The 24,698-nt window shown below is 44.9% G+C and overlaps 1 protein-coding gene across 5 annotated transcripts in view; it reads right to left on the bottom strand.

Moving 5' to 3' along the window:
• Window positions 1-24,698, bottom strand: part of Bbs9 (Bardet-Biedl syndrome 9) — a 453,439-nt gene that overhangs the window by 421,664 nt on the left and 7,077 nt on the right. For 3 of the 5 annotated variants that reach the window (XM_052754886.1, XM_052754921.1, XM_052754906.1), the window contains exons 2-3: window positions 18,947-19,069; window positions 11,916-12,066 (exon numbers count right to left, since the gene is read on the bottom strand). In XM_052754886.1, coding sequence (XP_052610846.1) covers window positions 11,916-12,066; window positions 18,947-19,058 — 263 coding nt within the window. In that variant the 5' untranslated portion in view covers window positions 19,059-19,069. Of the gene's footprint in view, window positions 1-11,915; window positions 12,067-18,946; window positions 19,070-21,325; window positions 21,456-24,698 lie in introns of all 5 variants that reach the window. The other 2 variants (XM_052754897.1, XM_052754916.1) reach the window with 1 other exon arrangement.

Here is a 24,698-nt window from a genome sequence, read left to right as displayed (position 1 = left end):
GACTCAAGGGCGTATCTGCTCTTTTGTCTGGCTCATCCACCCTTGCCTCTTCTGTACAAGCAGGGCACTTCTCTGTCCCATTCATGTTTTGGGGGTTTTATTTTTTTGTTTTTCAAGACAGGGTTTCTCTGTGAAACAGTCCTGGCTGTCCTGTAATTTACTCTATAGACCAGGCTGGCCTCGAACACACAGAGATCCTGCCTCTGCCTCCCGAGTGCTGGGGTAAAGGCATGTGCCACCACCATTGGGCTTTCTGTCCCATTCTTTCTGGCAGCTGTCACTCTTCCCATGGCTGGCCCCACTCATGAGGCCAATGGTAACAATCTTGGTTTTTTTTCCTAGTAACCTGCCTTCTCAGCTCCCTCAAGGGGTCTCCAGAATGACAGCTAACTGAATGCTTCTTCACTCACACCTCCCACTGTGAGTGACTCTGACTCTCAACTTCTCCCTCCCTACTTCACCCAAAATCAGCAGGAAGCAATCTCGAGAATTCGGCACCCTCATTCCTCCCACTTGTTATCCATACCTCACCTTTTTATAATGATCAAAAAGCATTCTGGCCTGTCCCTTGGGGACCCACCCAGCATCCTGACATCTTCTTATATAAAATCCCCTTTAAAAGAAAACCCCTCCCCCTTTTCTCTCTCTTCCTTCCTCTCTCCCTCTCTCTCCTTCCATGAGGCTGCACATACCTCTGCTTTTCTCTCTTTCTCTATGTCTTTCCCTCTCTTTCCCTTTCTCTCTCTTCCCTCTCCCCTCCCCCTTTAATAATAAGACTTCCCACATGGATGCCCTGTCTACATGGTGCGACTTTCCACTACACCATGCTGCTGCCCACCGCATATGCATGATGTGGCTGTCTTTTCACCTTGGCTCAAACTCATCAAGGCTGCTGTGCACTGTTTCACAACACAATGCAGGCCATAAAAGTCTTACTTCACACACTGGCCTAATGCATTCATGGTCCATGTCTCCAACAAAATGAAGCATGTCCCTGGAAGAGAACTCATACTTGTGCTGGCCAGCTTTATGTCAACTTGATACTACTAGAGGTCACTGGAGAGAAGGGAGCCTCAACTGAGAAAATGCCTCCAAAAGATCAGGTGGTGGGCAAGCCTGTAAGGCATTTTCTTAATTAGTGATTGATGAGGGAAGACCCAGTACCATAGATGGTGCCATCCCTGGGTTGGTGGTCCTGGATTCTATAATAAAGCAGGCTGAACAAGACATAGGAAACAGCCAATAAGCAGCAACTGTTATGGGAATTCTGTCACCAGTCCACTAGCCAATTGAGAGGAGCATTTTGGTCCAAGAGGCAGGGTTTGTGGTGGTATTGTATTCCCCAAAATATTGTGCACCCTAATAAACTTATCTGGGGTCAGAGACAGAACAGCCACTAGATACAAAAGCTAGAAAATGGTGGCACTCACACCTTTAATCCTAGCATTCCAGAGGCAGAAATCCATGTGTTCAAGGATACAGCCCAGCATGGTAACTCACGCCTTTAATCCCAGAAAGTGAGCCTTTAATCCCAGGGTGTGGTGGTAGAAAGCAGAAAGGTATATAAGGTGTGAGGACCAGAAACTAGAAGCATTTGGCTGGTTAAGCTTTTAGGCTTTGAGCAGCACAGTTCAGCTGAGACCCATTCAAATGAGGACACAGAAGCTTCCAGTCTGAGGAAACAGGATCAGCTGAGGAATTGGCAAGGTAAGGTAGCTGTGGCTTGTTCTGTCTCTCTGATCTTCCAGTGTTCACCCCAATACTTGGCTCCCGGTTTGTTTTATTAATAAAGACTCTTTAAGATTCCTGCTACAGATGGATGTGACAGAGAAGGGGCAGTCTTCAAGTCAGAAGCAAGTGACTGCAGGTGTTAGGCAGCGGCTTGTGAGTCGGTTCAGGGTCCTCATTTGTTCTTTACTATTTGTTTTTACTATTTTTTTTGTTAATAAACAGTAAAGAAATCATTTATCAATCATCCTCCATGTCCTCTGCCTCAGCTCCTGCATTAGGTTCCTGCCCACTTTGGGTTCCTGTCCTGGCTTCCTTCAATGATGAACAGTGATGTGAAAGTGTAAGCCTAAAAACCCTTCCCTCCCCAAATTGCTTTTGGTCATTGTTTCCTCACAGCAACAGTAACCCTGTCTAGGACAATACATGAGATGGTTCTTTTGTTTTCAAACAGATGTCAGGATTCTGAATAATGGTGCCAATAACAATGAACAAATGGAGTGAACCACAATTCATACAGGGTTCAGGGGACTAATGAGATGTAAGAGGGCAAAGGGGGTTCATAAAGATGAGGCAAGCCTACCTGTATGATAACTTCCACAATACTTTTTTAACTTTATATTTATTTGTTCCATTTTCGGACAAGGTCTCATGTAGCCCAGGGTGGCCTTGAACTCCTGTCCTCCTGCTCTGCCCTGCAAGTGGTGGGATCACAGGCACAACCAGACTGGCTTTTTTTAAATGTGTGTGGGTATTTTGCCTGCATGTATATCTATCTATACACCACATGCATGCAGTGCCCACAGAAGCCAGAAGGCAGCACTGGATTCCCTGAAACTGGAATTACAGACAGTTGTGAGCTGCCATGTGGGTCCTGAGAATTGAACCTGGATCCTCTGGAAGAGTGGCCAGTGTTCTTAACCACTGAGCCAGTTCTCCAGCCCCTAGATTTATTTCAATTACAATATAATTACATTATTTTCCCCCTTCTTTCTGCCTCCCAACCCCTCCTGTGTTCTCCCCTATTGCTTTCTCAAATAACCTGCCTTTTTCTTTGATATTATGGTGAAGGCTGGGGATATGTACAAACTGAATTAACCACTAGGGTGCTAAATTGGGGGTGCTTGATCCTCCTTCTCTGGACAGCCATTGCCTGCCTATAGTTCTTTGACTAGAGATGGGACCCTGTGAGATTTTTCTCCCTTACACATTAGCATATCTATCAATACTGTCATTGTTCAGTGTTGAGGCACAGAGGTCCCTGTGCTCACAGATAAGGAATGTCAAACACACAGGGTTGTCTCTTCAAGGAAGAGATGTATAACCTGTTTACAGCCCAGAAGCTGGGAATGGATATGGTTAAGAGCCTGGTGACCTCTGTGCCATCTGTATGGCTGAGGCCACACCTGGCTCCTCCTGACTCTTATGCTTATCTCAGTCCTCCTCCCCAGACCCTTATCTTGAGCATTGTCTTAGTTAGGGTTTCTGCTGCTGTGAAGAAACCCCACAATACTGCTGATTTTCCATCTTTCACCTGAATCTACTGATATTCTAACTACTGTCTGCAGCCCTGGGGCCCCTTAGTCAGCACCCCACCACTCAGGCTGCAGCCTGGTGGGACTTCCAGTCCTGATGGTCCCGTTCTGCCACTGTTGTCAAATATAGTTTTTAACTAAGTCTCTACCATTCTATTTACCAATAAGGACTTGAGATTCATATGTTGGGGTGAAAACCTGCCAGCTCAGAGAGGCTGAGAAGCAACACCTACCTTTTTGGCAGAGACACAGCAAGAGAGCATCTCTCCAGCTGCCCCAAACCAAAAACCATGAAACTCCAAGTCCCTCCCTACTCCTTCCTGTGCATCTCTCTATCTGTCTTTCTGGCTTCTCTATACTCGCTATGGCTAATTCCTGTCAACTAGTTGCTGGCTCTGCCTCCTGACCTAAGGTTGATTTTTAACAGTCTCAGGTTTCAGTGTGATCAAATATCCTGCAGTAGACCATGACAACTCTTATAAAGGAAAACATTTAATTGGGGTGGCTTAGAGTTCAGAAGTTTAGTCCATTATCAGCATGGCAGGAACTGAGGCAGACATGGTGCTAGAAAAGGAGCTGAGAGTCTTACATCTTGACCCACAGGCAACAGGAAGTGTTCTGTCTTACTGGGCGTGGCTTGAGCATATATGAGACCTCGGAGTCTGTTTCCACAGCAACACACTTCCTCCAACAAGGCCACACCTACTCTAACAAAGCCATCCTCCTAATAGTGCCATTCCCTTTGGGGGCCATTTTCTTTCAAACCACCACATTCCACTCCCTAGCCCCAAAGGCTTATAGCCATATCATAATGCAAAAATGCATTCAGTCCAGCCAGGCGGTGGTGGTGCACGCCTTTAATCCCAGCACTTGGGAGGCAGAGCCAGGCGGATCTCTGTGAGTTCGAGGCCAGCAAAGGCTACACAGAGAAACCCTGTCTCGAAAAACCAAAAAAAAAAAAAAAAAATGCATTCAGTCCAACGTCAAAAGTCACCATAATCTATAACAGTCTCAAATTTATTTAAAGGTATTAGGTTCAAAGTCTCTTCTGAGATTCATGCAATCTCTTAACTATAATCCCCAATAAAATCAAAAAGCAGATCACATACTTCCGACATATAATGGCACAGGGTATACATCGTGAGAAGGCCAGGCAAATACCATGACAGGCTCCTAATAACTCAGTTAAGAACTAGGCCTCAGTTCCTGCCTCTTGAAACACAGGAAACTGCATGCAGCCTGGGCCAAACCCCTTCCCCCTCCACAGGTAATAACCAAATAAGGACAAAGCCTGGGGCCTGTCCAGACTTGCTCAAAAATGGAAAAGCAGTAGCCTTAGTCCACCCCTGCCGGCCCTAACTACTATGATTGCCACTTGTGTAATCCAATCATAGGTAGAATGAACACACTGCTTTAGAATTCCTTTATTTGTATATAAAAGAGCCTGCAAGCTTTTCTTGGAGGTCATCATTTTTGACTTTGTGTTTGATGCACGGCCCCAGCATGCCAATACCCTTATTCTCGAGATAGTAAACCCTCCTGCTGATTGCATCCTGTCTGGTGGTCTTTTACAGGACTTCTCACAGACCCTAACACATTACCCTTCCAAAATGCAGAGAAGGGAGTATAGTGAGGAAATACTGCACCAAAGCAAGACAAAAAAACAGCTGGGAAACTCCAAACTCTGTATCTCCATGTCTGATGTCAAAGCACTCTTCAGATCTCCAACTCCTTTCAGTTTTGTTGACTGCAACACACTTCCTCTTGGGCTGCTTCCACTCCCTGTTAGCAGCTCTCCTCAGTAGGAATCCCACAGCTCTGGCATCTCTAACATCTTGAGATCTCCAAGGCAATCCACACTTCAACTTCACAGGCTTCACACAACAGCCTCTATGCCTCCAATCTGGGACACCCCTGACACATGCCTGGCCTCAGAGGCCTTCCTTAGTCACTGAAAAAGGTTCCATAATCCCTTTCTTCTGTTCTTGACTCTAAAGCCATGTAGTTGAAGCTGCCCAGTTCTGCTGCTTGCTGGGGCTGGAACATGGTCCCCTGTTCAATTGCATCTTCACCAGCCTTCTGCTTTCCATGGTTTCCTTCACTGCCTAAGCTTGGCTGTCCTGGAACTTGCTCTGTAGACCAGGCTGGCCTCAAACTCAGATATCAGACAACCTCTGCCTCCAGAGTGTTGGGATTAAATGTGTACACCACCACACCCAGCTCTAAACTTTTCTTTAATTCCTTTTCACAAGTTGGAAATTTAGCTGGGTGAGATCTTGCCCTAAGGTCACCACTCCCTTTATTCCATTTCTTAATCTGTTTATCTCCTTGAATGCAAGTTTAGCTCTATTCCACTTCCTGGTGCCCTTTTTCTCAATCTTTACATTTTGTATTTTTATTTGCTCAGTTTGATCATACAGATAGTGCAGAGGTCACCAGGCTATCAACCATCTCTACTCCCTTTGTAAAGTACTTGTGACATCTTTCATAAGGATGGGTGTGAAGGTTTGAAAGAAAATGGCTCCCAAAGGGAGTGGCACCATTAGGGATATGGCCTTGTTGGAGGAGGTGTGTCACTGTGGAGGTAGGCTTTGAGGTCTCATATATGCTCAAGCCACGCCCAATGTCTCAGACCACTTCCTGTTGCCCGCGGGATCAAAATGTAAGAACCCTCAGCTCCTTCTCCAGCACCATATCTCACTGCACACCACCATGTCTCACCATGATGATAATGGACGAAAACTCTGAACTGTAAATAAGTAAAGAGCTTTATTTGCTCCTTTTCATTATAAATCTTCACCAGAGTTAACACTAACAGCCACATGACAAGTTTATACTAGGCTGTTTTGAGATTTCCTCTGCCAGTAGAATTAATCAAAATCTCTTCACTTCTGCCTCAGGCAGACTCTTTGGACAAGGGCAAAAGGCAGCCACATTCTTCACCAAAGTATCACAAGAAGGATCTCTAGGCAACCTACTAAAATTCTTCTCCCCTGAAACCTCTTGAGCCATCCCCCCACAGTTCAGATCACCCTCAGCACCACTGTCTTCCAGGCTCCTACTAGGATGGACCATTGAGCAGAACTTAAAGTGTTCAACTGCTTTTCCAACCCACAGTCCCAAGATCCACATTCCTTCAAACAAAAGCCAGGCCCATCACAGCAATCCCTCAGTCCCTGGTACCAACTTCTATATTAGTTAAAGTTTCTATTGCTGTGAAGAGAAACTGTAACCATGGCAACTCTTATAAAGAAAAACATTTCATTGGGTGGCTTACAGTTCAGAGTTTTAGTCCATTATCATCATGGTGGGACATGGTGGCATGCAGGCAGACATAGTGCTGGAGAAGGAGCTGAGGGTTCTTACATTTTGATCCCGCAGGCAACAGGAAGTGGTCTGAGACACTGGGCGTGGCTTGAGCACATATGAGACCTCAAAGCCCACCTCCACAGTGACACACTTCCTCCAACAAGGCCATACCCCTAATGGTGCCACTCCCTTTGGGAGCCATTTTCTTTCAAACCCTCACACCCATCCTTATGAAAGATGTCACAAGTACTTTACAAAGGGAGTAGAGATGGTTGATAGCCTGGTGACCACTGTGACCACTCCACTATCTGTATGATCAAGACCACACCAGATTCTTCCCCAGACCCTTAAGATGTCAAATGTAGTCAGTTCATAGAACCCATCTTTATGGAAGCAGTCATGTGTACTTTACCAAGAGTTTGATGTAATCATGTCTTAAGCTTTGTTGTACACACAGGATTGAGTTAATTACTGAAGGGGTTCTAGCCAGCTTGAGTGTGGCAAGCATGGCTCTGGTAGACCTTGCCCTCCCCCATTCCCTCTGCCTTGCTAAAATCCTTTAGATTACATTCCTAAAGCTAGCCACCAAGGTCAGACATTCCCTTATTTGGCCACTTCCTCCTCCTGGGGCTGACTACCAAGGTCCAGCTATCAAAGTATTGAAGTCCAGCAGTCAGAAGCCCCCTTTGCCTCACCTAGTTAGCATGCCCGTCCTAACACAGGGTTCCCCTTTACCTTTAGAAACTGCCATTTTCCTGTGTGTCATGCCTGTCTCCTCTCTAGCCAGGGGCATTCCCTCCAAGACAACTACCCCTGCCCGCTCTCCCTTGTTCCCTTCCCCTTCTCCCTTGCCCTCTGTCCCCCGTCTTTGTCCCTTATTCCTGCCTTCTGTCCCTCTGGGACAAATAAATCTCTTTTGTGCTGAGAACTTGTCCTTGGGGGTCCTGAGCCAATATTTTTCCTTTCAATTATTACCTAGAAACCTTTTTCCAAAATTGTGCTATGCTTAAATATGCCTCAAATAAACCACCCGGTGTCAGACTTTGGAAATCTGAACCAAGACCAGCTACTGGGTTGTGTTGAACCAGACTTCCTTCTTGCCTCACACAGATCGTTACTCTGCTGACTATGGCATTTACAGACCCCATAATTCTTGTTTAGAAAGCCATTTCTAGGAATTCTGGTCTCACAGAAGACTTCCTGGTCCTCTGGCTCTCATGACATTTCTGCCCTCTCATCCACCATGTGCCCTTAGGTGCAGGACTTGTATTAAAGATGTGTCCATTGGGACTGGACTCCCCATGATCTGTTCATCTCTGCACTGTGTGCAGTTGTGGTTTTCTGCAATGGTCTTCATTTGTTGTAAAGAAAGGCTTCTTTTATGGAGGGTGAGAGCTATGCTTACCTGTATGTCTAAGGATAAGTTTTAGAATGCAGTTAGGAATTATGCTGGCCTAGAAAAGTGGTGGTAGTAGATTCTCCTCTAAGATGCACGGCCTTGACAGTCCCAGGTAGTTGGCTGTTTCTAGTACCAGGCATGATTCCCCTCATGTTGAGTGGGCCTTAAGTCTAACTAGAGAGCTGTTAGTTACCACCAAGATATGAATGCCATGATTGCACCTTTAGGGGAATCTTGCCATGCTGATGGGTGCTGTAGTTCACAGATGTCACAGCAGGTAGGTCTACTGACTGCCCCCCTTGCTTGGTAGCTTTCATAGCACTTTCTGGTACCATGCAAGTTAGACCACAGTATTAGCATTCAGGCATTTATACTGGCCTGCTCTCGAGGACCTAGTAGGACACGTCATCAGCAGCAGCCAAGATGTGACACTAGCTGCAGCAGCCACTAAGTAGAGCACTCTCGAAGGCCGTGTGCGAGCCCTTCTCACCCCTCTCTCTCTTTCCTTCTGCTCTCACTCAGAATCTGCCTCTGTACCTCCCCCCAATAAACCTCCCACGTGAGCTCTGTTGCATGGTGTGACTCTGTGATGCCCCTTGGCTCCAACCCGCCAAGGCTGCCTTCTGCCACTAAACTATCACACACAGGAAGGGGACTTTCAGGTTAGGACACAGGACTCAAGCTGGATGATTGGCTTTTTTAAAACAGCGTATAGTAATTACATAAAATGGTGGCTTCATTATGTATATGTAATATACATATACATTATGTATATGTACATGGCATGTGTATATGGTACTTGGATGACACTTCCTTTCCCCATTCCCTGTCTCCTTTCTTGTTGGTCCCATTTATAGTCATAATACTTTTATGAATTTGGGATTTTTGTTGTTGTTGTTGTTGTTATGTCTTTCTTCGTTTAGGTTTTTTGAGACAGGGTATCTCTATGCGACCTAGGCTGGTCTCAAATTCAAAGCAATCCTGCCTCAGCATTCCTTTCCTGTTCTGGGATTATAGGCCTGCACCTCCACACTCAACTCACAGTATTTTTAAAGACCAAGAAATACAGGTTTATTGGATGTATTAGCTACTTTTACAATATATTATCTACTTTTATGTTGCTGTGATAAAATACCATGACCAAAAGCAAATTAAAGAAGTCTATGTTGGCATGAGTTCCAGGGGGCCAGCTGCTCATAATGGCAAGGGAAGCACAGCTGCAAGAGCAGGAAGCCAAGAGACCACATCTCAGTCATCCACAGGAAGCAGAGAAAACATGTAAAGGTGGGGCGAAGCTATAGACTCCTAAAGCCCACCACCAGTATGGTGATATTTTATTTGTGCTGAAATGTGATTTTATTTGTATGTTAGTAAATAAAGTTGCCTGGGGGTCAGAGCTAATAGCAAGCCATAGCAGAAGCCAGGCGGTGGTGGTGCACGCCTTTAATCCGATCCCATGACAGGCAGATCTCTGTGTGTTCAAGGATACAGCCAGCATGGAGACACACGCCTTTAATCTCAATACGAACCATAGAGACCTAGAGGTCTGTATAGACAGACAGTGATGAGGAGGTCATGTGGTTGGGTTTACAACCAATGAGACGGTAGAACAGAAAGTCAATAAAAAGACAGACACACAGGAAGTAGGTCTCTTTCTGAGAGGAAGGACGGTAGCAGCGGGTGGTAAGAAGGCGGTTTTAGTCTTAGCTCTTAGCTACTGCTCTGACCTCTTGGACTTTTAACTCTGCATTTGGCTCTGTTTCTTATTTAATAAGACTATTACATCTACACACCAGCATCTTAGGATTTCTATTGATGTGAAGAGACTCCATGACCATAATGTAGGGAAAAGGGGCTGGCTAAAGAAACCTACCTTGACCCTGGACCCCAGAACTAGGAAAAGATGGCTCAGATCAGGGCAGAAAGAAACACAGTTTGGCTCAGATCAGAGCTATCTCTGCCCCTGGCCAACTGACCTGTGAAACCAACCAATCACAGAGCACGAAAGTATCACTCTGGCCCTGTAGCCCAGGACCAGAAACACAGCCTGGGTTTGGGATCTGAGCCAGAGAAATGAACACTTTATCCCCAAACCCAGAACCAAGGAAACGTGCCCTGACTCTGAAACTAGTGCCAAAGTAACACTCTTGGTCCCAAAATCAGAGTCAGTGAAAGAAATGTGCCCTGGTCTTAGAAGTAGTGTCAAAAAGCCAAGAAAGGCCAGTGAAAGAAACACAGTTTGGTCCTGAAATCAGGGCCATCTCTGCCCCCAGTCCACAAAACTGACCAATCCCTGGGCAGGAAAAAAACTAGCTAATCCCTGGTTGACTCTGCCCCCAAGACATCCTATATAAACCACCCTGCCTGGTCAGTTGTGAGCTGTTCTCTCCATCCTGGTAGAGACAGCTACTCTCCTGGACCCCTCCTTCCCAAATAAATCTCTTTCTCAAAAGAGTTTTGGTTATGAAGATCTTCATTCACTGGTGAACAGAAGATCCATGCTGAGACGTCCCTCAGTGGACAGAGCAAGGAAGAACTGAAAAAGTAACACTTTTCTCTGGAGCCAGAGGAGATTGCTCCATTTCTACAGGGGTTTTCCCTTTTGCAGAGTGAAACAAAAGAAGCAACATCTTAGGCTGGAGAAGCAGAACTCTGCTAGGAAGCCCCCTTAAGTGGGGGCTGAGCAAAGCTCTGCTGTAGCGGCTCTCCAGGAGAGGAGCAGGATTGCTATATCCTGCCGGGAGACCATCCCCCACCACAGCAGGTACAGCCTGACTCTCCCAAACAATCAGGATACCCTTCCCGGCTGAACTGTCCTAGCAGCTCCAGGCCTGACTCTCCCGAGCAGTCAGAATAGCTTCCCCTCCAGGGCAGAACTGTATCCCCTAAGTGGCTCGAGGTATCCAGCACACCTCGGCCCTCCAGCTGTTAGAGCTGGCCTAAGCGGTTTGTGGCTCACAGCATCTGGATACCTGGCCCTGAAGCTGTCAGCTGTTCTAAGCGGCTACCTCGCCCTCTAGAGCTGCTGTCTCATCACAACTCCAACCATCACGTGACTCCCCAAGTGGTCAGGATACCTCTCCCCCAGAGTTGCAAAACTCCCATTTTGGTGCCAAAATCCAGGACCAAATCCACAGAGTTGCAACAAATTTACTTACACATAGCAACTTATAAAGGGAAAGAAAGAAAGGAAGAAAGAGAGACATGTAGAAATGAGAGGAGAGAGAGAGAGAGAGAGAGAGAACTTTGAAACATTTTTCATAGGGACAAAACACTTCATGAATTGAGCTGACTTCAAGGCAGGATCTTTCTATTTTAAATAAGTAGTTCATTTTAAATTTCAAAACTATGAAGAAAAGTAATAGTAATTTGCATCTTTGTATACCTATTAAACAGATATTTACCTGAGGTGTTCTTTCATAAGTAAATATGGCTTGGTCTATAAGCTTATCTCTGTCCCGGTGCTGTAATGTCTAAAATCTCAAGTTCATTACTATAAAAATGTTCTCAGTATTGAAGTGAGCTTGCTGGACAATCATAAAGACCACTATTCAGTTCCCAGCACCCGTACAGCAAGGGAGGCGTCCTTTACTCAACTGTAACCCAGCTCCAAAGGGGGCAGAAACAGGAGGGCTACTGGGGCTTTGGGGCTAGCATACCCAAGAAATTGAAAGCCCTAGGTTCATGTTCACTTTCCAAAAGGAAGACATAGAGTGTGCACCTGCACACACACGCATATACACTCATACAGACATACACACTAATAAATCACTACATTATCTCATCTTAAATGTACATGTTTCAACATAAAAAGTGTTCAGAACATGTTGCTTGCCTGCAAGACATGTATCTATAATGTACAATCCACGAAATAATATTTTAAATCTGCAAAAGTGTCCCCACGAGGCACAGATGTGATGCCCAAGAGGAAACCCCACACTCACGAGACAAACTTCCCGACTTCCACTTGAAGCACAGGGTCCCGCAGGTGCACTTCCAGAAGTAAATCTTCAGCCTGAGGCCCATCTCCAGTTTTCACAGAATGGGGATTAAAGATTCTCAAGTAGCCCATGAAGCTGCCCACGATGATTTTATCTGTAAACAGATTTTCAAAAGACAGAGTAACAAACAGACATTAGCAAATATCATGGGGAATCAACTTTCTGAAGACTAAAGAAGTCAAAATATTAAAAGATCCTAACCTTGCTTCAAACACAAAGTCACTCTACCAACAGATGATATGATTAAAGGGAACTTCTGAGTAACACATACCTTCTCAAAAATCAGCTCTACATCACTGAAAGTCAAGGATACTAGTGAAAATGAATGTGTTTTTCTTAAGCATCAATTGATATCCATCATAATTCAGATCAATGACAGCAAGTCACTGTCTCAAAAGACTGATAAAGATTACAGACTTGTTTCATCATGGAATGTTAATTCTATAATTGACTACAACTGTTGAAGACACTCATTGGAGTGCCCCTGTTAACAGTGAATGGTCTTGGGCTCAGTAGTTAAGGGAGGAATGTGTATAGGAATGTAAATGATGTCTTCCAAAAAGATATGTTCAAATCCTTGCTCAAGGTATCTGTATATGTGATGCAGTTTGAAAAGTTTTTGCAGATATAACCAAGTTAAAATGAGGATACAACTGTCCTTTAGGGAAAAAGACATAGGAATCCAAATGCCAAATTATGATGCAAAGCAGCCAGGTGAGCTGGCACAGGCATGTAATCCCAGCACTTAGAAGCTTCCTTAGTTACTTTTCTATCACCTATGACAAAGGCAACTTATCAAAGAAAATGTTTGATTTGGGGCTTATGAGTTCAGAGCCATGGCAAGGCACACAGCGGCAGGTGTGGCAGCAGGTGTGGCAGCAGGTGTGGCAGCAGGCAGACGGGCATGGCACTGGAGTAGTAGCTAAAAGCTTTCTTACATCCCTTCCCAAAAGTAGGAAGCAAAGAGAGAGTGTGTGAACTGGGAATGGAACAGACTTTTGGAACCTCAAAGCCTACCCCACCCAGTGACACACCTCCTCCAACAGGGCCATTTCCTAATCCTTCCCAAATAGTTCCACCTACCAGGGACCAAGCATTCAAATATATGAGCCTATGGGGCCATTCTCATTCACACCACCACAGAAGCTGAGGGAAGACAGAGAATAAGTTGGGGGCTGGGATATGTCCATCTGACAATACTGGCAGAAATTGGAATGATACATCTACAAACCAAAGAGTGTCTTGAATTACTGGAACTTAGAAGAAACAAATAAGGACCCTAGAGTCCTCAGAAAAACTAGAAGAAGGAGCTAAAGAGATGGTCCAGCAGTTAAAAGCACTGACTACTCTTGCATAAGGACCCGAGTTCAGTTCTCAGCACCCACATGGTGGCTCACAACCACCTGCAACTCCAGTTCCAGAGTATCCGATGCCCTCTTCTGGCCACCATTGGGTATTGCAACATATGGTACACGTGACTCACACCAGCAAACACATAAACAATACACATAATATAAATAAATAAATGAATATTTTAAAATAACACTAGAAGAGGCAAAGAAATACTAGAAACCAGAGAAACAGCATGGCCCTGACAACACCTTGATTTCCAAAGCTTAGCACCTACAACTATGACAGAATATGTTCCTGTCATTTTAAGTCATTAGAGTGATACTTTGTTATAGTGATATTAAGAGACAAATCTTTATCTGTGGTTGGCATGTAAAATGAATAAAAAAAATTTAATTAAAAAGAGAAACCAATCATCCATTTCAGAGGCAGTCTGCCTTTCCTTTACTCAGTGCTTACTGAGCCAGGCCATGGACTAGGCAGTTCCCCCAGACTAACTCTAAGTCCTCAGCATCACCAGGAAAGGCACTCCCATGGGGGCCTCAGTCCTAAAGAAACACAAAGCCATCAGGAATCCAGAAGACCCAATGGCAGCATTCTGGAGGTCTGCAAGGTCAGTGACGCCATGATCATTTCTGCTCCTGTCAAGTTCCAGCCAGACAAACCCTACTTCGCAGTTGGAGGGGTGTTAGTATTCTCAGTCCTTCTTCATTTATCCTGATGTCCTATTACTTGTAGACAAAAAAAAAAGTTAACTGGTGTAGAAATTAACACAGAGAGTAAAATGTAAGCATGAATATCCCTGCAAGGAGGATATGTGACATCTTGTGTTCTGTGGGAGCACCAAGCAGTAAGGCTCCTGTCCATGCTCTAGGTGGGGTTTGAGAGCACCACGCAAAGAAACAGAATAAATAAATTATCACAGCTCATCTTCTGGGACCTGGTGCTCTGCCCTAGATTGTTATCAGATGATGTAATAAAACACTGATCAAAACCATGGACAGGAGGAAAGGGTTGGTTTGTCTTATAGGTTAGCCTATTATTGGCACAGGTCGGGGCAGGAACCTGAAAACAGGAACTAGAAACAGAGACCATGGAGGAAAAGCACTGTATGCTCCTAGAGAAGGGGACTGTGATGGTTTGAATGAGAAGGACGCCCCATAGACGTCACCAGGGAATGGCACTATTTGAATAAAGAGGTGTGGCCTTGTTGGAGGAAGTGTGTCACTGGGGGTGGACTTTGAGGTTTCAGAAGCTCAAGGAAGGCCCTGTGTCACTCTCTCTTCCTGCTGCCTGCAGATCCAGATGTAGAAGGTGCCACCATGCTTCCTGCCGTGATGATGATGGACTAAACCTCTGGACTGTAAGCCAGCCCTAGCTTTCTTTCTTTCGTAAGAGTTGCCATGGTCATGGTGTTTCTTCACAGCAGAACACTGACTAAGACAGGGACTAATGCTCACTTGAACAGATGCACTTGACAAAAGCAAACAGCCATGCTCTGCAAGTATCCTGAGTACTGACTGAGTTCTACTAATTCTAGAGGGCCAGAAAGACAGTGTTACAGAGGACAGAACTGGTAGAGTAGATGTCCTGAGAGGACTGGGAGAGGCAGGATCTGAATCGGGGACAAAAGGGCTCATCAGATTTAAACAGGCATGGGAACTTTCCTTTCTAGTCCTCTTGTCTTTGTCACAATGGGAAAAAATCTCTAGCTCTACACTGTCCTCCTCTTTCTTACCTGTGCTTTTCATAGCGAGTTTCTTTAAGGAGCCATAGTTAGTCCCTGCACCTCCCACTCTCCGTCACTCACTACATATCTACAAGTGAATACTCATCCACCCTCATCAAGAACACTAGTTAGCAGCTGGAGAGATGTACTGTTCTTGCAGAGGACCCTGGGTCCTCAGCATCCATGTCAAGTACCTCACAAGTAACTATCTGAAAATCTCACTCCGGGGGACCTGACACTGGACTCTGCAGGTTCGTGCACTCATGGGCACATAACCCACACACAAATTCAGGCAAACGCATGTAATTTATAAAAGGTAATAAAAATAAATCTTTTTTAATGCAAAGAACACTAATGAATCTCTTGCTACTAAATAGATTGAGAACCTTTCATTCCTCTTGTCATTAAAAACTCTGCCTTTCATAACTGGATGTCAACATGTAGAAGACTGCAAATAGATCCATATCTATCACCATGTATAAAGTTCAAGTCCAAGTGGATCAAAGAACTCAACATAAATTCAGTTACACTGAACCTGACAGAACAGAAAGTAGGAAGGAACACATTGGCACAGAAGACCACTTCCTAAATCTAACACCAGTAGCACAGACACTGAGAGCAACAATTAATAAACGAGACCTATTGAAACTGAGAAGCTTTTGTAAGGCAAAGGACACAGTTAATAAGACAAAATGACAGCCTACAGAATGGGAAAGATCTTCACCAACCCCACATCTGACAGAGGGTTGATCTCCAAAATATATAAAGAACTCAAGAAACTAGACATCAAAATACCTAACAGTCCAATTTTAAAAAATGGGCTACAGAGCTGAACAGAGAATTCTCAACAGAAGAATCTCAAATGGCCAAAAGACATTTAAGGAATTGCTCAACATCCTTAGTCATCAGGGAAATGCAAATCAAAACGACTCTGAGATACCACCTTACACCCGTCAGAATGGCTATGATCAAAAACACTAACAACAGCTTATGTTGGAGAGGATGTGGAGCAAGGGGAACACTCCTCCACTGTTGGTGGGAGTACAAACTTGTACAGCCACTTTGGAAATCAGTATGGAGACTTCTCACAAAACTGGTAATCAATCTACCTCAAGACCTAATGATACCACTCTTGAGCATATACCCAAGGAATGTTCAATCATACCACAAGGACACATGCTCAACTATGTTCATAGCAGCATTATTCATAATAGCCAGAACCTGGAAACAACCTAGATGTCCCTCAACTGAAGAACGGATAAAGAAAATGTGGTACATATACACAATGGAGTACTACTCAGCAGAGAAAAACAATGACATCATGAAATTTGCAGGCAAATGGATGGAACTAAAAAAATATCATCCTGAGTGAGGTAACCCAGACTCAGAAGGACAAACATGGTATGTACTCACTCATAAGTGGATACTAGATATAAAGCAAAGGATAACCAGACTGCAACCCACAGCTCCAGGAAGGCTAGCTAAGGAGGGCCCTAGGAAGGATGCATGGATCACCCAGTAAAGGAGAAATAGATGAGATCTATATGAGCAACCTGGGAGTGAGGGGGGGGTAATGGAGGGCAAGTGATGGGGGATGAGAACATAGGGGAATGGGAAGTTTGAGCTGGAACAGGGACAGAGTGGGAGATCAAGGAAAGAGATACCATCATAAATGAAGACATCATGTGAATAGGGAGAAACAGAGTGCTAGTGAAGTTCCCAGGAATCCACAAGAATGACCCCACTTTAGACTACTGGCAATAGTCAAGAGGGTATCTGAACTGGCCTACTCTGATGATCAGACAGCTGAACACCCTAACTGTCATCATAGAGCCCTCATCCAGTGACTGATGGAAGCAGATGCAGAGATCCATGGACGAGTGCCAGGCCGAGCTCCGAGAATCCAATCGATAAGAGAGAGGAGGGATTCTATGTGCAAGGGATGTCAAGATCATGATGGAAAAATGCACAGAGATGACCAGCCAAACTAGTGGAAACCCACGAACTGTGGACCAATGGCTGAGGAGCCCCCAGGCTACTGGATTAGGCCCTGTGGATAGGCAAGACAGTTGTTTAGCTTGAACTGGTTAGAGGACCCCAGACGGTGGGATTGGGATCCGTCCCTGGTGCATGAGCCAGCTTTTTGGAGCCTAGTGCCTACGGTGGGACACCTTTCGCAGCCTTGATGCAGGGAGGAGGGCCTTGGACCTGCCTCAACTGAATGTACCAGGCTCTGCTGACTCCCCATGGGAGACCTTGCCTCGGAGGAGGTGGTAAGGGGAGGTGGTTTGTTGGGTAAGGCTGGGAGACGGGAGGAGGGAGGAGAGGGGGGCCTGTGGTTGGTATGTAAAATGAATAGAAATTTTAATAAAAAATTCAAAAAAGAAAAAGAAAGTAAAAGGAAAGGAGTAATATTTATATCACCAGATTAATTTTCTTTCTGGGAAGCCAATGAATATCTGAATTGCAAAGTAAGAGCTCATGAAATAGAAACTATTTAAACTTAGTACAAATTTCATACTATAATAATATAGAACTAGACCATTTTTCTTCTTTTTTTTTAAATAGTTTTTCAAGACAACTATTTTCAAGACAAGGTTTTCTTTCTGTAGCCTTGACTGTCCTGGAACTCACTCTGTAGACCAGGTTGACCTTGAATTCACAAAGATCTGCCTGCCTGTACCTCCTGAGTACTAAGATTAAATGCATGTGCCACCACTACCCGGCTTGACCTAGGCCCTTCTTAAAGACCACTTAAAACATGAATATTCGGAGAAGCAAGTAATGTAAGAACAGGACAGTAACTGGTTTTTGTAAAACAAAAAACGAAAGCAATGACTTAGCAATTGTTTCCCCTCACTAACAGAATTAGCATGATTTTATTACAGCATTAATGTTTCCAGATTCAATTAGAAAAGCACATCATAGCCAGGCAGTGGTGGAACACACCTTTAATCCCAGCACTCGGGAGGCAGAGGCAGGCAGATCTCTGTGAGTCCAAGGCCAGCCTGGTCTACAGAATGAGATCCAGGACAGCCAATGCTAAACAAAGAAACCCTGTCTCAAAAAAACAAAAAAGAAAAGAACATCATTTTCATTATAAATAACTTCTAAAATGAATTTTTTATTTTAAATATTTTACTAGTTCTTCCAAGTGGGATCTTAAATATTTAAAATAAAAAATTCATTTTAGAAGTTATTTATAATGAAAATGATGTTCTTCCTTAAAAGATCCCACTTGAGCCGGGCGGTGGTGGTGCACGCCTTTAATCTCAGCACTCGGGAGGCAGAGGCCGGCGGATCTCTGTGAGTTCGAGGCCAGCCTGGGCTACCAAGTGAGTTCCAGGAAAGGCGCAAAGCTACACAGAGAAACCCTGTCTCGAAAAACCAAAAAAAAAAAAAAGATCCCACTTGGTAGCAAATCAAGTGCCACATGATTTGTCTATTAATTCCACCAAATTAATAGGACAGAATGAACAAAAGCCAGAATGATATCAACAACAAAGCAGAGGGAAGAACTCTGTCAGCTGCCATCTACACACTACTTATAAGAAAACACCAGACATGGTGGCACATGTTCATAATCGTAACCTCAGGAGGATCGGAGTGAGACTGGGGCCAGCCTGGACTACCTCAGGAAAGTTTATCTCTAAAACAGGGCACGGGGGGGGGGGGGGGGGGGGGGGGGGCGGGAGGAGGCACATTCAAACCTAGGTTATAATTATGACCTGCAGTTAGTCATGTTCTATTAAGTTCATATTCTCATTTCTTTAAAGCTTTGCTCAGTGGGGAAATGCAGTCTACAGCCCAATATCAGAAAACCTCCTTGGCAAGTGTGAGGCCTGGGTTCAGTCCCCGACACTGGGGAGACAGAAGCACACCCGCACCCCCTTACCTTGTCCATCTCCACTGTTGTCCACGTCAGCCAAACACAAGCAGCCTTGATCGAACTCTTCCTTCTCACCCAGCACAGTAGACCACCAATCACGGGCCTTAAATAAGGACATGTTCTTTCACCCTAAAAATAAAACATTCATTTATAATAAAAATTCACTTTATGAAAAGGAAGAAGTCAAATTATCCCATTTGCAGATCACATGATTCTCTTTTTAAAAGACCCTAGAGAATTCTTAGATGTAAAAACACTTACTATAAAACTATAAGATACAAAATCAATAGTCAAAAACAAGCAATAGCCTTCACATACACCAGAAAGAAATTAGAAAAACTAGACTATTCATAAGAACTCCCAAAACTGTCAAGTACCTATGGGCCATAGAGATGACTATGTTAACAATACATACTGATCAGCTAGGCGGTGGTAACTCACGCCTTTCACTCCAGCACTTGGGAGGCAGAGGCAGGAGAATCTCTGTGAGATTGAGGCCAGCCTGGTCTACCGAGCAAGTTCTAGGACAGGCTCCAAAGCTGCACAGAGAAAACCTGTCTCTGAAAAAAAAAAAAAAAAAAGGAATGCATACTAATATTCCAGAGGACCTGAGTTTGATTTCCAGCACTCATATTAGATGGCTCATAACTGCCTATAACTCCAGGTCCTGGGGATCTGGTGACCTCTTCTGGCCTCCAATGACACTGCACTCAGGTGCATAAACCCACACACAGGTATATACACATAATTTAAAAATAATAGTAATAAGATAAATTACTTTAAATATTAAGTACACCTAACCAACAAATTGAAACGTCAAGAGTTTGAAAAGGGAAATTAAAGATGCTAAGTGAGAGAAAGATTTATGATCTTGGATTAGCAGAATTAATATGACAAAAAAATGGATATACCACCAAAAGTAATTTACAGATTTTATACAATATTTAACAAAATTCCAATGTCTTATTGCACAGATCTAGAAAAAAACAATCTAAGTATGCATATAAAACACAAATAACCAAAGCAATGCTCAACAGTAAGAACACATTGGAGGTGTGACAAAACCCAGCCTCAAACTATACGACAGAGTCACAGTGACAACCACAGCATGGTCCTGACACAGAAACAGGCAGGCAGACCTCTGGGACAGAATAGAGGACCCAGACAGAAACCAACAAAGCTATGACCACCCGTTCACAAAGGAGGGAAACACGCAGTAGCAAAGAGCCCCTGGGCAACGAACGGTGCTGGTAAAACTGGGCATCCTGTTGGGGGGGGGGGGTAGATTAGATCCCTACCTTTCCTCTGCACAGAATCAACTCAAAACGTAGCAAAGGCCTGAAAACCTGGAATGCTGACTGTGCTGCAGGAGACCAGGGAGAATGTTCTTCCAGACACTGGGAGATCTCAGCGGGACTTTGGAGCACTCAGGTCTAAATGGGATGTCTTTATCAAATCCTCCCCCCCAAGGCTCAGGGATCGAGGAAGTGGGAAGACTGTGAGAGCCAGAGATGATGGCTGACTTCTGTGTTTTCTAGACACAGACAGGTGCATGAACTCACAGGGACTGTGCAGCATGCACAGGGCCTGCACAGGCTCAAGTCAGATGGGTCCCAGCACTCTCATCCCTCACCAAGACTCTATCTGCAATTGACACCCTTTTGTAAAGGAAAACTCAGTTCTCTCCGGTGAACTCTCACTAGGTATATTAACCACGTCAGGCAGGCCTCATGCCCAGGAGCAGCTGACCAACACAAAACAAACTTGATGGCGTTTTTGTAGATATTTTGTCCTACTTTGCTCTGCTTGGGCACTTTTTGTCTTACTGGCCTTTTGCTTGTTTATTTTTATTTCTATATTTATGTCTTTGTACAGGTTTTTGAGTGTATGTTTCTTGCATCTTTGTTTTAATAAAAAAAAAGAAAGAAAGAACATAAAGTTGGGTAGGTAGAAGAGGTACAGAGGATCTGGGGGTGCCAGGGGATGGAAAAACATGACTAAAATATATTGTGTGAAAATTTTTTCAATGAAGAAACTAAACCATACATTATATATAAAATAAAACAAAACAGGATTTACAAAGATAGCGGGAAGAAAAGACACTGGGTGGGCAAGAACGTTCTGAATGGAACACCCACGGCGCAGGAACAGCTCCAGTATCAACAGACGGAACTACATGGAACATAAAGTGTCTGCACAGCACAGGAAAGTGACGGCAAGCAGCCCACAGAGCAGGAGAAGCCCTTCCACTCATGCTCCACACGGGGACTAACACACAGAACTTACAAAGAACTGCCGAAATTAAATGCCAAGGAAATAAAACTGACAGTCAGCAAAGGTGCTAATGAGAGGAACAGTCTACCAACACGTGGTATGTTGCATTACCTGGCTTGTTCAGTGCCTTAAAGCTCGAGGGCGCCCCACTTTCAACTATCTGTGGGCCAGAAGCACCCCAGCCTTGGCAAGCAGGGAGGAAACAACAGAAGAGGAACAGCAGGCCCAGTGCAGGGCACGTCTGTGAACACATCACACATTTGAAAACCACAACGTCAGTGACAGTGACAGTTTAAGGCCGAAATGACCGACGCTGGCAACCACACGCTTCTGAACCTGTACTGATAAAATACGATGTTGGTGGTGGTCGTGGTCTTCTAATTGTCGTTATTATTGTTACTGCTATTACTATGTATAAAGAACAAATTCTTTACAGTGAGTGGGATTGGCAACCCATGCTTATACCTTTTAAAAATCTAAGCAGGGCAGAAATCCGGACTACAAAGAAGCTTTCTCTACAGAAAATCCAGCAGCTTCTCTTATGAACTATCGGCTAAAAACCTGAAATTATTAACAAGACTAGAAAACCCACCCACACTACGGTGGCTCAAACTGGGGATTCCCTAGAAGAGGAAGAGGATAAAAAGCAACCACTTTCTCCCAGCTGTGTGCAGGGCTCGGCTCTGCCTTTCTCAGAAGACTGCCACTCTGTGAGAGCTCTGCTGCTGTCACTCATGTCTGACACACGTGGACACCAATTCCTCTGTGCATGTGTGTGATACGATGCTAGTCAGGCCAGAGAACTGTCATTACACCACAAGCATCACCTGGACTCTTAGTTTCTACACAGAAACGAAGGGGGGGGATCACTGTGATGACTCTAGTGTATATTATCAATTGAGGCCACCCAAACTCAGAGAGGAAAAGAACACATGTTCTCCCTCATGTGCCAACTCTGGTCTACAATGTTTTTTGAGACATGGTCTCATCATGTAGCCCAAGCTGGCTTTGAACATTCAATCCTTCTTCCTCAACCTCCTGAGTCCTGGGAGTGTAAGCATGCACCACCACACTGCTTCCACATGAGACAGGGAATGCAGAGCTGGTGAGATGGTCCAGCAGGGCTTGCCACCAAGTTTGATGACCTAAGTTTGACCCCAGAAACTCAGGACGGAAGTAAAGAAGAGACATGTGCACTGACCTGCATACACATGATAAACGAATAAGAAATCAAATGAATAAATATGTAAAATGTGGCAGCAAATAGACCACAAAAAGATACCTGCTTCCAGCTTAAGAACTGAAGATGGCAGAGCGGCTTTGCCATGCCCTGGGATCCTGCAGATTAACGTCCTCACTGCTCTCCCGGCGATCACAGATGACTACCCAAACACTGAGAACATGATTGTGAGATTACAACTACCATCCAGCAGGTAGAAAATTCACAAATACGGAATCTGGAAATGACAAAGACCAGCTGTCCTTTTTTTTAAACACACAGAACAACCTGTTTCTTGGAAGTAGGCCTTCTGCATGGGCTAATCATAGAAACTAAGGCCATTTTCTTCCATACAAAATAAACCAAGAAACTGTCTGAGAATGCTGGAAACCTCACACACTGGAGACAGGCTGTGTGAGTCTGGCTGCCCAACACAAGCTAACCAGAAGCAATGTGATAATCACCCTGTCGACCTGACTGGGTTTGGAACTGCCTAGGAGATCCAGTGTGGGCAAGTCTCCCCATTGTGGGCAAGTCTCCGAGAGTGTTTCCAGAAAGCTTAGCTGAAGAGGGAAGACACCTTCAGCCCAGGGGAAAGGGTCATACTTGATCACGACAGGAAGCCAAGGCAGGAACTCAGGGTAGGAACCTGGAGGCAGGAGCTGAAGCAGAGACCAAAGTGGAACGCTGCTCACTGGCTTGCTTCCCCTGGCATGCTCAACTACTTTTCTTACACAACCCAGGCCCACCTGCCTAGGGATGGCACTGCCTACCGTGGGCTGGGCCTTCCTACATCAATTAACAACTAGGAAAATGCCCCCAGACCAATCCAATGGGGGCAATTCCTCAGCTGAGGCTCCCTCTCCCCAGATGACTCTAGCTACGTCAAGTTGACAGTAAATTGACCAGCACCGTGGGTAATACCATTCCACAAGATGGAGTCACAGATTGGGTAAAAATGGAAGAGGGGAGATGTCAGCTAAACACCAGCATTCATGTCTCTCTCTGTTTCCTAACAGTAAATACCATGTGATCAGCCACCTCACTTCCCCCTGCCATGATGAACTCTGTCCATTCAAACAATGAACCAAAGAAACACTTCCTCACTTAAATTGCGTGGTCAGGCACTCTGTCATCACAATGGGAAAAGTAACTGCTAACCCTGCTATGGTTCAGTCCCTTCACCTACAAACTAAAGTCAGTATGATTATGTGAAACCATTAGTCATGAGTAGTATAGATACTTTTCAGAAACTCCCATATGCGTTGGAACTTATATATTTATTTAGTCCCCTCCTTTTTGAGGCAAGGTCTTCTGTAGGCCAGCCTGGTCTCGCCTTACTATGTACTGGAGGCTGGCCTTGAACTTCAAATCTTTCAATGCTCGCTTCCCAGTGTTGGGATTACGGGCATGTGCCGCCATGTCCAGTGTTAGGCAGTGCTGGGGACTGAGGCCAGAGCCCCTGCATGCTAGGCGAGCATTCTACCCGCTGAGCTGCATACCCAGCTGTTTGGCTGTGTCTTCAGTTGTCAGATAGTTTGACCTTTGCCTCAACTCGGTGGCCATAGCCAGGATGGCTTAAGGTTCCTGTGTCTGTCAAGACAGTCTGGGGTTGGGATGTCAGCTGAGCCGGAACACCTGGCATGATGCTCAGGAGTCCAGCGCCTGGTGCAGCAGACCTCAGTCAGGCTCACTTGTCTTCGGTGTGTGTGTGTGTGTGTGTGTGTGTGTGTGTGTGTGTGTGTGTGTGTGTGCATGTGTGTGTGATTTGAGTGGCTACCATCAGATCTCGAGTTGTCAAGCAGAGGTTGCTAATACAGAAACCTGGCACTAGAAGCAAACTGGTTGTTTGGGAACTCAGCTCCTGGCATTGGGTCTGGGCACAAGCTGTTGGTAGTACTTCCACAGTCAAGGTACAGTGCCAGAGCCCTGGAACTGGGTGCCAGACACAAGTGAGGCTGCTCAGGAGCCCAGAGGCAGGAGTCAGAAATGGGTATGAGCTGCTGGGACTGCCTCCCAGATCCCTTGGACCTCTCTCTTCATCTGTCAAGTGTGTTGCTCCACCCCTTACTCCCACCCTAATCACAGCTTTGCCTCTTAGCACCGATCACGACAGTCCATCTTCCAGGGGGTGTATTCTACCTCTGTTCAAGGCAGAAATAGTTCACCAAGGCATGTAACAGGGCCTAAAAGCAAGGCTAACTGCCAGATGACCAAACTTAAGTTTGGTAGTAAGGACTCAAAAAAATGTTCTAAACACTTTTA

The sequence above is a fragment of the Peromyscus californicus genome, unplaced genomic scaffold (assembly GCF_007827085.1).
Source record: "Peromyscus californicus insignis strain IS unplaced genomic scaffold, ASM782708v3 Scaffold_11__1_contigs__length_118956290, whole genome shotgun sequence".
Taxonomy (NCBI): domain Eukaryota; kingdom Metazoa; phylum Chordata; class Mammalia; order Rodentia; family Cricetidae; genus Peromyscus; species Peromyscus californicus.
The sequence above is the reverse complement of the archived record's forward strand: the minus strand, read 5'-3'. Positions and strand labels throughout refer to the sequence as shown.